At 31.8% G+C, this 14,967-nt stretch overlaps 1 protein-coding gene across 5 annotated transcripts in view; it reads right to left on the minus strand.

Annotated features, from left to right (window-relative positions):
* The window catches only part of LOC129228378 (adhesion G protein-coupled receptor L1-like), a 339,788-nt gene that overhangs the window by 140,281 nt on the left and 184,540 nt on the right, over nt 1-14,967 (minus strand). For all 5 annotated transcript variants that reach the window (XM_054863073.1, XM_054863058.1, XM_054863065.1 and 2 more), the window contains exon 6: nt 7,258-7,416. In XM_054863073.1, the coding sequence (XP_054719048.1) occupies nt 7,258-7,416 (159 nt within the window). The remainder of the gene's footprint in view (nt 1-7,257; nt 7,417-14,967) is intronic.

Raw genomic sequence — 14,967 nt, forward strand, 5'->3', positions numbered from 1 at the left:
ATTCTGTTTTGGTTTGCGCTCTTTTGCTCGAAGAAAGAAATGTCCTACAGTTTAACATTTTTTGATCTTTTAGTCGAGTAAGGCTATTGAAAGAAGAATGATGGAATTTACGAGTTGTTCGTAGAATAGCAGAAATTTCTCGAAAAAAGAAATGTCTTTAAAAGGAAAAATCCACTCGAAACAAGCATTTTAACATACTTTAAGCACTATTTTCTTTGTTTAGAGTACACATTTTCGTGAAGTATTTCCGCAAAATATGTAAATAGTTCTTTCGAATGACTTATTTTTTTTAGAGTTTCTTAGAAATAGTTTAAAGGAAACATAACTGCCAAAACAAAAAATATATTAATTTATGCTTTTATTAATTTTTCTAATTTTTATTTTGATCACATTTTATTTATTTATTTATATTTTTTGTACAGCCTTTCAGGTCAGTTTGTTTCAGGTTTAAGATCTTGTTAAGTTATTTTATGCTAACAATCATTAGTAAACTTTTGCGCTATTAAATAGGAAAAAATGCGATTAAGTTTTAATAAACAAAAGAAAAGCAAATTGGATAAAAGCATACTATTCAGAGCAATGGTTTAGTAGTCCGGAAGATAAAGAGAGAAAATGAAATGGTGCATGCTTAAATAAGTTCAAGTTGTTTGTTTTGAATGCATCACAATCATTTGTAAAGACTACACACACACACATTCATTCGAAGTTCATTCAGTCAATAAATTCAAATAGAACTTATCTTGAAAGTGCAAATCAAATTGCTGATGAATACGGTTGATAAAGTCAAAATTGTTTTTATTAAAAGTTTTAAATGTAATATTAATTCACTAAACATTATTTGCATTTTTCATGCGAAAATTTAAAATGAATGCAAATGTTCGCGAAAGAAACATCTACTCGTGAAGCAAAACTTTACTAATAAATACTTTAATAAAGAATTACACAAATTAAGCGACTTACCCCATAGTAAGGACAAGTCAAGGTCAAGTACATTTGAGGAACTACTATGTCATCAATATCTTAACAAGCACGATGACAACCTTTTAGCAATAAATGCACCTCAACGTTAAAATTTATATTTAATATTCCAAATTATTGAATCAACTTTACTAATTGGCATGATTTATGCAAACTCGCTTAGGCTGAATACCCTCTCTTCCCATGTATAGCAGCCATTAATGCATGCAATAGATGTTCTCCACCTTCGCCATGTTATTATTGCCTCCAGGTTGCGATTCATCTTCCAGAAGCCCCTCCTTTACTGTTTATCTAAGAGGCCCCTGCATCCCACTTTGCTTCTGCTACTGCTGAATATGGACGTAAAAGGAAGAACCTTATTTCCATTTACGATTGGAAATTGGAGGGTTGGGTCCCGGAAGACCCCCGCATCACCTGGGGCCCACTAAAAAGGGGGAGGGGAACCTCAAGAGGAATAATTGCTTCAAAAGCCACGAACCGATTGATCCTCCAGGAAGTTCCATGCGGGTGTTCTAAGGATATACATAAATAATGATTTTTATTGCGCCTGGAAGAAATGCTTGGGGTCATTTGGTGTAGAGTTGCAGCTATAAAACACGCTGTTTGCAGACAAAATTTATGCTTTTTCTGTTGTTTTATCGATTTTGAAACATAAAAGGGACATTTTTGAGTCCGAAGCACTGTTTTCAGATAAATAAATTATTCACCGTCTTGGGTTGAACTTTTAAAATGAAATACAGAACTACGGTCTACGTGACTTAGAAGAGCAAACCATATTACACAACGAGATTAAAAATTACAATACCATCGCCTCAGAGAAAGAGTAAGACATTTTACTGCTGTTTTGAGGCGAAGATGCCTTACTGTTGCTCTGAGATGATGATATACACAGTGACGCTGGGGGGGGGGGGGGGGGTCAAGCACCTCACTCCACATCTAATCTGTTTTTAGCTCATAAAGCAAACCCTAAAATGGTATTTATACATATGGAAGGACTGCTATGACTAGCGCTCCCCCCCCCATCCACCCACACGAGGGGAAGTACCGTAACTTTAATATTTAGTCTATATTTTAAGTAACATTTTAATGAGGTTCAGTAATATTTTGGTGTTTAATAGTTTTATGTAAATATATTTTATAATTGATGTATTTTGTTTCGCATCTATCATGGAGTTGTCCAACAAATTATTAATGAAAGTATCTCGCAAAAATTAGCAATTAATGCAAACAGAAACGTGACACCTTTACATGACGAACAACAGCTATTTATAGTTTTCTTTGGACTATGACCGTTCTGCGTAGTAGGCGTCATTACAGTTGCATACACGTACTACATACTTTAAAATTACGAGGGGAGGGGGAATCACTTTAACAACACTAAAAACTAAAAAAAAAAATCAGATTTCGCCTTATATGACCTAAATTACTATCAAAGATCAAATGCATTTAGGCTACAGTTATGTACATAGCTCAAATCGGAATTCTTTCTGATCCTAGTTATAGCAGCAATAACAATTAAGTTTGGGGTAAACCAATTCTTCCCAAATTTATGACTGTACTTTTAAATAAAAGTAATTCAGCTTTAATGAATAGGAAATGAAATATTTTAGGAGTTATTTTTATTTTATCAGCAAACATTCAATTTATATCAGATGTATATCAATTATTTCAGATTTGAAAATGTAAAATTTTGGAAATTAATTGTAAAAATGTTTAATACTATCTTTTGTAATGTTTAAAATTCATTTTTGAGCATGTATTTGACGTAATTAATTTTTATTTTAAATCATCATGGTGAATTTTAGACAATATTAGTGAGTTTCGGGTTAGGAAAAATTAATGAAAAAGGAATACCAGCAGGCATAATTTCAATTAAAAAATATTACTTCGTAAAACCTGCAATATTATTCAAATTTTAAATTTCGCTATAGTTTTGGAGAGAAAAGCAATCTTCTTTTCATCAAATTTCAATGCCCTCTGCTTTCAATTTTTTAATTAGTGTAGTAACAAAATTAATGTAAAGCGTAATTATTTAAAATGTTCTCCGATTTTTTCCTATATAAATGAAATTAAGTTTTGAAATACACTAAAATAATTAAATAAGTTCATTATAACTATTTAGTGAATATTCTGTCATTATTTAAGTCTAATCCCAAAGTTATTTACTTACTAAATATTTTAATGCTCAAAAAGTGAATTAAAAAATTATTTCAAAATATTTTAGATTTATTTTTTACAATTTGGCAGATTTATCACAGTTTAAGAAGTCGTGCAAGTTTTAAGCTCTCCTAAACGCAAGCTATACGATAAAACATCTCAAAATTAAATTCTTAGCCGTTATAGCAATCATATTTCTTCTAAGCATCACAAACAAAATGTTTATAAAAATTCGTTCAGTTATTTACCGTACAGAAACGGCTGCACACAGCATGTGTCTTTCAAAACACATAACAGATTACCCAATTCAGAAACAAAAAAATACGCAAATAAGTTACAATGTACAATAAGGCAGAATGTTTCTTCTACATAGAGCATTTCGATGCTTTTAATGGTGGTAGCAGAATATCACCCCGCAAGAGCCCATCTCAGAATACAAGATTCGGGCATCCATACAGAGAGCAAGCCTGTCTGAAATCGCTGTGGATACTACGTCTTTGTAGCAGAGATAAAATGGCTCAGTTGCAACTCAATAAAAATGTTTATTACCCTGAACCGAATATGCTGAGGAATATGCGAATATAAACTTTCTTTTCTTGGCATTAAAGAATGGTTGGTACTAACGCAACTAGAGATGTCATATGAAAATAAATGACACGGATGTTGTAAGAAATTTCACGCCAAAGAATTTCTCTCCTGATATATATAGTCATAAATAATGTAATATCAAAGGAAAAATTGAAGGTTTAAAAAAATGAGTATGGAAACAAGCACATATATTTTCATACATTGTGCGGATATGAAGATATTCCCGATTTTTCAGTGAAGTATTTCTATGAAAAACTTTCTGAGGGTTGGAAATAATCAGGGTTGGCAAGTTTTTACCTCATGTGTAAAAAGAACCATGGAAAAAAAATCTATTTTATCCCCCTCCCCTGACAAAATATTCCTGGGTATTTGACAGTCATCTGGCAAAAATAGATTTTTATCAGTTTTTGCCAAAGTGGCAAAAATAGAGTTTCGACTAACAACTTACCGATGCAGTTTTTCGATTTTATTTTTCTATCGTCAAGTTAATAAAACATCAAATATGCTTATAGAAAGTTTTAAGTTTGGTTTCATTTTTTTTTCTAGTTTAAAGTAAACGCAATGTTTAATTGCGATAAGATATAAAATTTTGAAAGTTTTTACGTTTAAATTTTAAACACAAAAACAATATTCACAATTCGTACTTAAGAAAGGAAAATAATTCCGAACTTATAACGTAAAGGTATAGTGCTAAATATATCTATAGCTACCGGTTGCCTATAGAAGTATACATGTGGTTTTTCAGTCCTTCTTGATTGCTTTCCCGTGACATTAATTTTTCAGTAAAGGAGGAAAAAGGTATTTCTTCAATGACGAAAAAAATGTCCTAATAGTTGCCTATATTTGACTACTTTTATTAAAATTAAACAGGTAAAAAATCTCAATGAAGTCATGAAAGAAATCTAAACAATTTAACAATTTTTAACAAATTTGCTAATTTTAAAGGGGTAATTTCTTTTTTTATAATATTAAAAGAATTGGACTTCTAAAAATATTCATTATGTAGCACAAAATATGCTGTAACGGAGATTTGAAATCAGTTGCGTTTATTTTTTTAATTATTAATTAATATAAATAAAAATAAAATTGATAACTACAATATTTTTTTCAGTGTATTTTTTTTTTCAATACTATTCGTTAATTAAAAGAATTCAATGCAACTTGACGTTTCTGCCTTTTTTTTTTTCTTTTTAATTTTTAATTTTTTAATCTCCTGGCAAAAATACGAACTTTGGAAATCATAAATGAAAATTAATGATCAAATTTTTTTCTCCTAACCAACTTAACAAGTGGGTCCATTACACATTTAAGTGTTGGCTGTAAATTTATATAAGCGGCATTAAATTTAATGCACAAATATCAATCAATGAATAGGTAAATTCATTAAAGCCTCTATCGGTCTGTAAATGATACAAGTTTTATTACCTACCTATCATCTACAAAACATCAAGCATCGCATGTGTCTGAAAACTGCGTCATTAAATCTTACAATCAATTAATGTAAATAAATACTCATTAAATAATTAAATAAATATTTGAAATGCATTTTATGTTACAACAGTTAATCAAATATATTACTACGTAAAAATATTTGCCTCAAATCAATTAATTGAGATTAATTTATAAGAAAATATCAAGAAGTTTGACTTTTTTTTTTAAATCTTTCCTTAAGATTAATATTAACCGTGGAATGTCAAGCAACTATTTTGTTTCATAAGACGTTAAACGCTATTTCATTAGTTAAAATGTAATTAAAACCATAACATTTTACGACTTCCGGCGATGCATTTTGTAAAGAAATGTAAAATCATGAATAAATGCAATTCCACCATTTTAAATTTTGCAACATTCTATAGTTATAACATTCCCTCTCCAACTTTCTGCCTTCCTCTTTCATAAGTACTTTTTTCTGAAAAAGATGGATTACCCCAAGCTAGTTCATATTCTCGAAAAATTCAGATTCTGTGATAAAATGCCCTCAGAAAGGAATTTATAAACAGAATTCATGAATGATTCAGATTGGAGCTTAAAATTACGAAATAGTTTATAGCAAAATATTTGAAGCATGTTTTCGCACCACTAAATTTCACCACGTTGAAAATTTTAAATTTATACTTTTGAAAGGCACGCTGGAGTAAAATATTTATAGCAAACTAGTGATGACTGATATCTCCCAAGTTAATTTTTCAATACATTCTAAATTAATTTGCTGTCAGACATATTGTATGATGGGAGTGGAATATCACGCCATTAATCATTATCTGTTTTTCTTACGTTTTACACTAAAAACGCAGTTTTTCTGAAAGTAATTTTCTTTTAACCTAAATAAATGTTAAAACGTAGTTTAAATATGACTGCAAAAACTCAATGTCCAAAAAATATTCTGCTGTATGCTGAATTTGCATGACACTCCAAAAATACGTTTTTGGTTTATTCCTGCTTCGATATGATATTTGTTGCCATAATTTTGAGCCAACAGCGATGAATTTTCTGGTTTCATGTCACAGTATATTCAGCAAATCATTGGAGGAAGATCTTTCTTATTGAGAGAATGGAAAAACACCGATTAGTTCGAAGGAAGGTATGTTAATCAAATTATTTGTGCACAGTAAAGATGCGTCTCAGACTCATTTCCCCCCTTTGGGTAAAACCACAAATTTTTTGGGGAAAAGGATCATTTCTTTTACATTGAGGGAAATTTAAAACTAAGGGGAAACACACCCGTTATTTAAGAGGTCTTTTAATTAAGACACTTTCTAACTGAAAGAGATTTCAGAATGATGCATGCTTAAGATTTTTACCACGAAAATTTTTTTCTCACGGACTGTCAATAAATGATGTTACACCTTTCTACACCACATTTGACCCTTACCCCTATTTCATTAAGTGTCATACCTTACTGCACACTTTCCTTTGTCACTTGTCACGATTTATTGTATTAACATATAAAAATGAGTGATGTCACACTTCTTGTAACTCCCATCCTTCTCCTTGTAACAAACTCACAATTTCACAACTCCATCCCCCCTCTTTGACAAAGTATCACTTTACCTTAGCACCTCCCCTTGCTACGTGTTAGGCTAATTACTTTAGCATACCGCAATAAAAAATGTGCAAAATCACACTTCCTGTAACCTCGTCCTCCCCTTGTCACAATTTCACAACTCCCACCCTCCCCATTTTTCAAAGTCACAGAGTGACATGGGGAAGAGCTAAGGTGAAATGTCACACTTTACCTTAGCTCTTCCCCCAGTGACATGTCAAACTATATTACATAAGCATATTGTTAAAAAAAATGCACGATGTCACACTTCTTGTAACCGCCGTCTTCCCTCTTATCACGAACTATTCCACTCCCCTTGCCACAAGTTACGCTATATTAAATAAGCATCCTGTTATGAAAAATATTCGTTGTCACACTTCATGGAGCCACCCCCTTCTCACAGCTGTCACAATATCAGCCCCCCCCCCTCTCAAAAAATCACTTCATTTGTGGACAATCCATCATTAATTTTTATGACTGTGAGAGCTTACCGTTTCCACCACCAGGACATCTGTGCTGAGCGATGTGTCCGGCACGAGTCCAGTTCCAATAGAGTCCGCGTGCTTCAACAGGTGGACAAGACAAAATCATTGAGAAGTCGTCTTCTCGGCTCTCCGGACTCCATCGAGACAGGTGGACGGTGGATGGTTCTACAATAAAAACGATTTATTGAATTTTGAGCAATGAAACTCAGGGAAACCAAACAAAAAAATAATTACAGCAAAACTTAGAGCTTTGTTTAAAATTGGAAATTCTGGCGAAAAAAAAACTTTTACTTTTAACACCTCGCTAACTTAAAAACTGAACAAGAAATTCCTTCGGAACGAATCGAGCTTAATTTCATGTATACACCTTAACAACATTAATCGTGTAAAAAAAGAAAAGAAGAAAATTAAAGGCTTCTACTTATTTCCCTCCTCTCTCTGCCTCTCTATTTTAGTGGCATAAAACGAACCTTTTAATCCGCTTTAAAAATATCAAAAAACTAAAAGAGAAATTGACTTTTATACGCTTTTTCTTTATTTTTTCAAGAAAAGAATCTAAAAAATAAAAGTTTAAGAAAATTGCTTTATTTTAGCCGTCAAGCATAACCTTATAGTATCTTACACAAATCTATCAATCAATAATGTGCCGTTATGAGTTCAACTTATAACATTTAAAATTCGTTAATGTAGTTTTATCTCACTTTTAATAATAAATAAATAATTTTGCAACTGTGATGCAGAAAATATTATTTTGTTTAGCCTAAAAAAAAGAAAGAAAGCAGATTCACATTAACGATCAGAAAAAGAAATCATAATTTATTCCAATTAGCAAAAACTGTTTCTCTTCTTCATTTCATCCCATCATAATCATAATTATTAAGAACATTCAAGATCATGACCATTTTTAACCACGAAGTGTATCAGCCGAAACCAGAACAAAACTGGATGAGAAAGAGTATTTTTCAGTTTCCATTACTTGAAATGTTTCACAATGAAACATTTTAAGATAATAAGAACGTAAAACATTTTCATAAAGCTTGAGCAGATTAAATAATAAAAATCGATATTGATGTAGTCAAAGCGAAATATGCAGCTATGCGCTTGCAAATTGCATGTGAACGCTAAACGAAAATTCTTTTGATTTATTCCAATCTATTACAAAAGCCAAATGCTAATAAAATATTAGTATTTTCGCGAGTAAATTGACATTCCAAATTCATTATGCGATAGTTGCACGCCATTAAGAACACGGAATATCATTACTAGGAGGAGCATCGAACCGTTCTGCCATTTTTTTCCTCAGTCATAACAGTCGTGTAAATGCCGGAACGATGTTCGTATTTAATAAATGATTCGACGAATGTACTCTATCCGCCATTACATGCGAGTTTCCTCTAATGGTTTAGCTCCCTTCAGAAAAAGAATTGCTGATGGATGGGGACATTCGAATCGATGAACAACGTTTTTTGATTATTCTTCAGCGAAAAATGGCGCGTTCGAATGCAACATGTTCGAGATAAGCTCACTCAATAAATATGAGTATAATTTGCTTTTATTTTGTTTTCTTTGATTTTTGTAGAATTAAGTGAAAGTAAATTATTCAGATTAAATGGCATTCTAAATCATATCTTGGGCTGCAACAGTCGTGATCTACATCGAAGGCAGTAATTGGTTCAAAAAATGTTTCCAAACGTTTTTCTTTCTGCTAAATGGTTGTAAGAATGTTTAAATAAAAGATGCAGGGATAGTGAATTGCTTGAAATATGAAAGGTCAGGAGTTTATTCGCATCAAGACAAATCATAAATTAGAAAACAGTGAATAAATAAAATTTAGGAGAAGTAATTTCATATAATAATTTGAGCTTCATTTGTTCAACAAGAATTATCACTTAGCATTACGCTATGAGTGCGCAAGCAAAAGACGATGATAAAACATTGCAACAAACGGAAAATTTTACAAATAGTAAGACAAACTGCAGACACGTGTTTCGAGGTAACCAAAGAACCCCTTTTTCAATGCACAAAAAAAAAAAAAACAATGCGTAATTGAATCTGGAGGTATTTTTTCATCCATGCTCTCAATTTTTGCATTGAAAAAAGAGGCTCCTTGTAACTCAGAAATACGAATCAGATATTCTTCTTGCTATTCGTGCACTTTATAAGAGGTAATATTTATCTTAATTGCATAAAGATAAACATAAGCAAAATTCAAAATCAGTTAGCAAAACATGTGACGTACATAATCTAATTACACAATTCAGAAGTTGAATCAGTAATCGTGCAATAAACATGACCGGTAAAATTAGTTCTCACTATATTAAACGAGCTGATGTGTGCATCACATGACTTCCTTTTACACCAATTGAATGTTAGTTCCCCATTATTGCAATTTTGGTGTGATTCAATAGTTAACTCTCTAAATATGACCAACAGTGGCCAAATTGAAACCAGATTTTAAAAAAACGCCAAAGTCACCAAGTTGGTGACAAAACTTGGCAACCAAAAGACTGGCAATATGTTGCCAAGTGTCCGTGTCCGCCAAATTATAACACCACTTGAGTTTGCATCGAAATTAACAATTATTTAACCCCAAAAAGTTGCAAAATACCCCTTTAGAAACACCCGAATGCAACCAAAAGGGGAGGTGCACACCAAAACAGCGCCAGGAGTCTACATACAAAATTTCAACTTTCTAGGTCATAACGTTCTTGAGTTATGCGACATACATACGCACATACATACGTAAATACAGACGTCACGAGAAAACTCGTTGTAATAAACTCGGGAAACTTCGAAATGGATATTTCGGATGTCTATATGTTCTTAGGCATACATCCACGTGTGATCGGGTCGAATAAAAAAAACTCAACATTCCTTCGGGGGTGAGCAAAATGGAAATTAAGGTCAATTCTTGAATGAAAAATTTCTCGCGAATACATTACTTCCTTTTTTGTAAAAGGAAGTAGAAAGATCTCAAGAGTTTTAATTGAGTGCAAAATGTTGAGTTTAGTGAATCGTGAATCTTTCCTTTTAAAAGACAACAAGTATTTCTTCTAGCATAAAGTATGGCCACTTGATACAATATTTATGAATCATTTGAATCTTTTATAAGACACAGCTAACGCTCAATTAAAAAAAATAAATGCTTCATGAGTTAGAGAAAGTTAATCATCAAACGAGAAAATTCCACTCCCAAAAGTTGTCATCACGTCCAGCTTTCCACGAGCGAAAAAGTAATTAACAGATGCACTCACCGAAGACTCAGCCGCGGGTATCACCTACTTATTGTGTATGTGTGTGTGTATTTGTGCGTATCCGGGTCCCTTAGTTTTCTTTGCTTTGTCTAATTATGTTGTTGCACGACAGCCTGGTTAAAACCATTCATTACGTCTCTTGACATAGGTAATACCAAAGGAACAGCTGTCAACAATGACTAATCGAAGAAATTGGAATGTCAGCTTCGAGCGAATGTTCACTTTTTTGATGAAGATTTGAACGAATGCTTCGAGATTTTTATGAAACTTGGACTTAAATCAGAAATTTTCTAAACAATGTGTATTATTACTAACCACAGACATCGTTTCACGTTGGGTTTGTATCGCATTCTTCTTAAATAATACGTAAAGGTATTAATATGTAGTGACTATTTGAAAGGTTTATAAAACATAAAGATTTTGTAAATATTATTTTCAAAATGTTAAGAAACAGTTACAGATCTTTTTTTTTATTTGTCAGTTATTTTTGAAATTCGTCTTTAAAATAAACTAGAAGAAAGCTTCGTAAAAAAAAAAAAACTTTTGAACACATACAAAACAAATTTCTAGTAAAAATTTATCGTTTTAAAGGCAAGATGCGTAAATCCTAACAGCTACGACGAATATATATATTTCGTAAGCTTTAGTATACAACACGCAATATATAATCGCCCCCTTCGGATCTTTGGTAATTTTTCAATGCTCGGAAATATTAACCATGTAAAAAGTACAAAAATGGGAAAATAAAGGGGAATATCTGCAGAAAGGTATTTTTGAGATGCTTGAAGAAACACGTTTTGGATTCAATACCAACAGTAGGGAAATGTTGAAATTTGGCTTCTTTTTTCTTTTTTTATGCTTTATTTTTAACCGAAACCACAAAACCGTAATAGTAAGCATGTACTATAAAGCTAAAATATAATAAATGCCAAAAATACAAAAACAATTGCAGATACTGAACTTCAAAATCACACGGCGAAATGAAACTTTGAAACACGTAATGATACTTTACTTTTAAAATGAGTGTTTGCATAACCAGACTAAAACAAATTACAAGATTAAATAAGAAGCGATAAAAGATAAGAAGTTAGTTCTTAAAAAAAGTTAAGTTTGGCATTTCACAAACAAGGTCAATTGAACAACTTTATAATATCAATTTTCTGGTCTTCTAGTCCTTAAAACCAAAAGAATTTATCGTTCGTACAAAGCAATAGATGTACGAAACGAAGCTTCTAAAACTTATAAATACAACGAATTATGTTCGGGATATTCATTTTAGAGACCCACTATTCTTCAATTTGAAAAAAAATTCCTAAGAATATTAAACGTCAAACAAAACATGTAGCAGCCCAGCTTAAGAGCGATAATTGAGTGGAAGTATCCGATACACCTCCGCCTTCAAGATAACATCGATGCAGTACATCACTTGTTTCGCTCATAAAAAAAGCACTCTCCAAACAAAAGTAATAAAAGATAACACGCGCCATATTTTTTTTTTCACTATTTTCATTTGCCATATCTAATCCTAAATACGGCCTTCTCTTATCATTATTTTCCCACCCGTTGTCGACGAACAGGCATGTTGCTCATAACGGTACTCATAGACAGTTTTATACGTAATTTGATAGAAAAGACCCCATTGAAGCGACATGTCCTTTGTTACCCTTCTGTATATATATGCTCCAGTTCGTAACGGCTATAAGCAGTATCGTGGGTGATGTATTGCGAGACGTATTAATATACGAAACAGTAGAGGACCCTTCATGTAATGGAACATAGACGATGTTTGCGTAACGGCCAAAGAAGAAATATCGATAATGGATGGCTACAGTATCGATTATTCTTTAGGAGGTTTGATGTAAATGTTTTTCTTTCCTTGCATGGAAAATCTCTTAGATAAAAGATGAAATTGAACGGTAACTAAAAAGAAAAAATAGAACTTGTAATCATTTTACAATTTGTATGTTTCGAAGAAAGCAATGTTTTATTCATTGTTCCGTTTTTTCCTTTCTCTCTTCCATTTTTTTTTTTTCAGAACATTGTAGAAAATACCCAAAGTTGTCGTAAAATATTTAAATATACATGTTTTAAAATCTTACTTGTAACGCTTTAATAAAACCTATTTTGAGAAAAAATAATGTTCAGGTACTTAAAAGCGATTCAAAAAGATATGTTTCTTACTTTTTTTCTCATTACAAAATGACTCATTTCACATTTATAATGGTAAGATCATTTTTTTTTTTAAATCAAAGTAAGAGTTTAGTAAGAAACACATCAATGTAAATATAGCTGTTTAAATGAAATGGATTTAGCCAATACTTGCTATTAACTTTACTACTTTTTATTTCCTAATATTTACTAAATAATTACTTATAGCTTATAAATAACAAGTATTTAAAATTATCATTCTTTAGAAATTGACGGTTTGGAAAATTTACAAGGAACTTTTTTAATCAAAAAAATAAAAAAACGAAAGGATTTTTCTCATTAAAAGAATTAATTTAAACTGGATTTGTTGAATTATGTTCAAACACCAGAATTTACCCTCTCTGTGAGCGGGGGTTGGTCATAAAAGTTCATACATTTTTATAAACTACCGAATTAGGATCGCGGGAAAGAGAGGTGTTTACACCAATCTCTTCGCTGCACGACTTTGTTAGAATATTTCAAAAACTTTCAGAAAGCAACTACACGTTGAGTTTACTGAATCATTATTAACGTCAAAACTTCCGTTTACTATCTCCTTTAAAAATCTATTGAAAAATAAATCAGTGCAGCAGAAAACAAATCCATAGTTGTTGAAAAGCAAAAAGATTAAATGTCAAATCAAAGTATGGTAGAGCATTTCTCTTAAATTTTGAATTGCGTGACGTATACTATTAGAGAGAGAAAGAGAGAAAGAGAGAAAAAAAAGGCTGAAATCTTTTACCAGCTTTTTTTTCAAATCAAACACATGTCAATTTAATTGAAGAAACACCAAACTTACAAACTCTTTCCACATCCTTATGTACTTCATTCAATGATACAGTCCCGAAAATTGCATCTTTACACGAACATTTTTGTTAGTCGAAGCATCATACGGAAGAAAGTAGAAATAAAAAAGCAGAAATAATTTTTCGATGTTTTCAACTTTTGGAAAAATCTACCACCACCATGTGCTGCATTGGATCTGTTCATGATTATATGGTTTCTTTTCTTTTCAAAAAAACATACTTGATGAAGAAAAAGTAACTTGGAAATTCTCGTCAAAATGCGTGTCTATACCAGGAAAATATAAAAGAACTCCTTTCTAAATAATAGCACTTCCTTGCAAGTTCCCTCGCAATAAAAAGGGGAATATATTCCCTCCGTAATATATATTTTCCCTTTCATCTATTCCGAACATGCCCGGCACAAAAAGAAACTACCAGCTCGCGTATTATGGGCAAGAGAGAGCTTCGCTATGTTGTAAAACTGCCGTTGTGGCAATAAGTCTTAATATTTTTCGCTCGCCTCGTTTTGTGGTTCCAGTTTAAAGCATTTTTTCCCATTTTTTTTTCTTAGAGAGAGTTGCCACTAACAAAGTACGAATCGTTAATCATAAGTTTAGGCGCAATTCACCGAACTAAAAATCACGAAATGAGTTTATGTTCTTTATTTCTTTTAACCTGACCCTATTTTAGAATGCTGAAAAGCAACAACTGTCTCTTATTTTTATGCGTTTTTCGTTTTGTGAGGAACTCTTCGCACTCTTTCATCTTGAACATTATGCATACTTTTTCTTTCACACCCTTTAGCGCGTCTTGAATATAAAACAGGTATTTGGAAGAAGTTATGAAGATGTGCAGTAAGAAAAAATGGTTTGTTCCAAAATCTTCTTCGTGGTTGATTACCCCCTTTTTTCCTAGCATTTCGACTTCATTAAAGGTGATTTTAAAAACATAAGTTAAGCCAATGCACTTGAATATCTTTTTTTTTTTCTTTTACCCTTCATGGAACACAAACTCAAAAAGCTGCCCAAAACTTTAAGGGGTGCTTAACTTAATGAACTTTGCGCTTTTATATTTTTTTTCTTTTTCTAAGATTATTTTTGGTTTTATTACTTCGGGAATTTATGATCAAACCACGCAAATCAGCTTTGTAAATATCAAAACCATGAGCGAAAAGTTTTTATAGCCCAGAATCCCTTGGAGATTCTTGTAAATATCAAACATCTTCCTGCTCACTTAATGAATATTTAATCAACACTTTTTTTCCCAACTTCAAGGTAAAATCACAACTATTTGTAGTCTGATTATGTGCTAAATTGATTACTTAATATGGTAAATGAGATTATTTCGTCTTTGTAATGCAAATTTCAAACACTGCCGCCAAGGTTCTGTTTTATTATTTGGAATAGTTGGAAATATTTTTTTATACATTTTCCAGTGGAAGTCTCTTTTAAAACATTTCATTAGTAGTAATCTAAGGCACATGTTACTTT

Source organism: Uloborus diversus, chromosome 1, assembly GCF_026930045.1.
Source record: "Uloborus diversus isolate 005 chromosome 1, Udiv.v.3.1, whole genome shotgun sequence".
In the NCBI taxonomy this organism is placed as follows: Eukaryota; Metazoa; Arthropoda; class Arachnida; order Araneae; family Uloboridae; genus Uloborus; species Uloborus diversus.